The 1,754-nt window shown below is 63.9% G+C and overlaps 1 protein-coding gene across 1 annotated transcript in view; it reads right to left on the reverse strand.

Annotated features, from left to right (window-relative positions):
• The window catches only part of Prdm15 (PR/SET domain 15), a 29,941-nt gene that overhangs the window by 2,838 nt on the left and 25,349 nt on the right, over positions 1-1,754 (reverse strand). The window contains exon 20 of the mRNA XM_010636602.1: positions 471-680. Within this exon, the coding sequence (XP_010634904.1) occupies positions 471-680 (210 nt within the window). The remainder of the gene's footprint in view (positions 1-470; positions 681-1,754) is intronic.

Raw genomic sequence — 1,754 nt, forward strand, 5'->3', positions numbered from 1 at the left:
GGCTGAGGAAGCACAGCAGGCCACGAGGGCCGCATCAACGGGCTTTCTGCCGGCACCGCCACACCTCCCAGAGCCAGACGGGCGCGGCGTTAGACACAGACCTGGAGGACAGCGGCCTGGCCGGGAGGGACAAGTCGGGCACGGCGTAGGAAGTGAGCCCGGTGGGCACGGCCCTGGCTTCACCAGAACCCGCTCTGGGTCCCTGGGGTGGGCGGCTCTGGCTGTGCCCGCCTGACCACAGACACCAGGGATGGCGCTCGGCGCTGCAGGGCCATGCTCCGCGGGGACCCACAGGGCGCCCCGAGGTGCAGCCGGAGGGCACTGTCCGTTCCTGTGCCAGGGGTCACGGTGCTGTCAGCAACGGCCCAGATGGGGCAGGGCTTCTGTGCACACGGGCACCCGAGCGCTGACTGCACGCACAGCCCGGCCATCCGCTCTGCGGGAAGGGGCTCCACGCCCGCCACGCCCACCTGCTGGATGCTCTGCACGGCGGAGCTGGTCTCATCGCCCGCGCTGCCTGTGAACTCGGGCTCCTTCTCTGAGTACTCGCTGAAGGTGGCACCCTCGGGCCCCGATGCGCCAGCGTCCTCCTCCGGCTTCTGCCTCCGCTTGTGGCCGCGCTTGGCCGTCTTTGTGTGCTTCCCTTCCGCCAGCTCCTCCTGCTCCAGGCTCAGCTCAGGCTGCGGGGAGACCGGCCTCAGCCAGCTCAGTCACACTGGTGCTCAAGTGCAGACATCTCTGGGGACCGTCGGCCGGGCCCGGCCGGGCATTGAGCTCAGTGGTGTCTGCCTCGCCACCGCAAGGTCCCGAGCTTGAGCCTCTGTTTTCTGATGGTACTGGGGACTGAATGTAGGGCCTTCCTGCTGAGCTACAGCCCCAGCCCTTTTAAAATTCTGAGACAGGGTCTCACCATGTCATAAACTGTCCGGTCTGGGCTCAAACTTGTGATTCCTCCTGCCTTAGCCTTCCCGAGGTCTGGGATGAAAATGAGTTTGTTTGTTTGGTTCTGGGGATCGAACTCGGGACCCTGAACTTGTGAGGCAGGCAGCAGAACCACTGAGCTGAATCCCTGGCCCAAAAAGTAGTTTTTAAGGCCCCGGGGAAAAGGGAAATATTTCTGCCCTGGGACCCAGGAAAATGCTTTCAAATCTAAGCTTTCTTCCCCCAAGGCTGAAACTAATTCATGAGAAAGCAGGTTTGGATCTCAGTGGGTTTGACCACAGATACCACACAGACATCTCCTTTTGGGACAACAGACTGGGGCCTGGCAGTGCTGCCCTATGCTTTCTTGCGGTGTCCAGCGCAGATGCTGCGGCCAAGTCCTCCAACCCAGATCAGCACAAGGCTGGGCTTCCGGGCTGCACAGAGGCCAGGGGCAGGGTGACACTGGGGCGCCCTGCTGGCCCCACGGCCTGGCCTCCAGGGACAGTGGACACCAGCCTTCTGCCCTCTGCAGAAATGGCTCGTGGGTCTGTGGGCTGGGCCTGGACATCCGCACGCTTGCTTGTGGACTGAGTGGCCCAGCTGCACAAAGGACCCCACTCCCGAGAGCACAGCCGTGTGCTCTGTACTGAAAAAGACCTTCGCACGGGGGAGGGGACGAGGGTGGGGGAAGCAGCAGGGGCGAGGAGACCAGATGCAGCTCCAGCACCCTGGAACTGCGGACGGGGAGAACCAGGGCTGCTGCGGCCCAGCCGGAGGCTTCTGATCCAGCCGCACTGGGCCGAGCTTCCAGGGGAACCCCCAGGCGCAGC

The sequence above is a fragment of the Fukomys damarensis genome, unplaced genomic scaffold, assembly GCF_012274545.1.
Source record: "Fukomys damarensis isolate Sample0158 unplaced genomic scaffold, DMR_v1.0_HiC HiC_scaffold_24, whole genome shotgun sequence".
In the NCBI taxonomy this organism is placed as follows: Eukaryota; Metazoa; Chordata; class Mammalia; order Rodentia; family Bathyergidae; genus Fukomys; species Fukomys damarensis.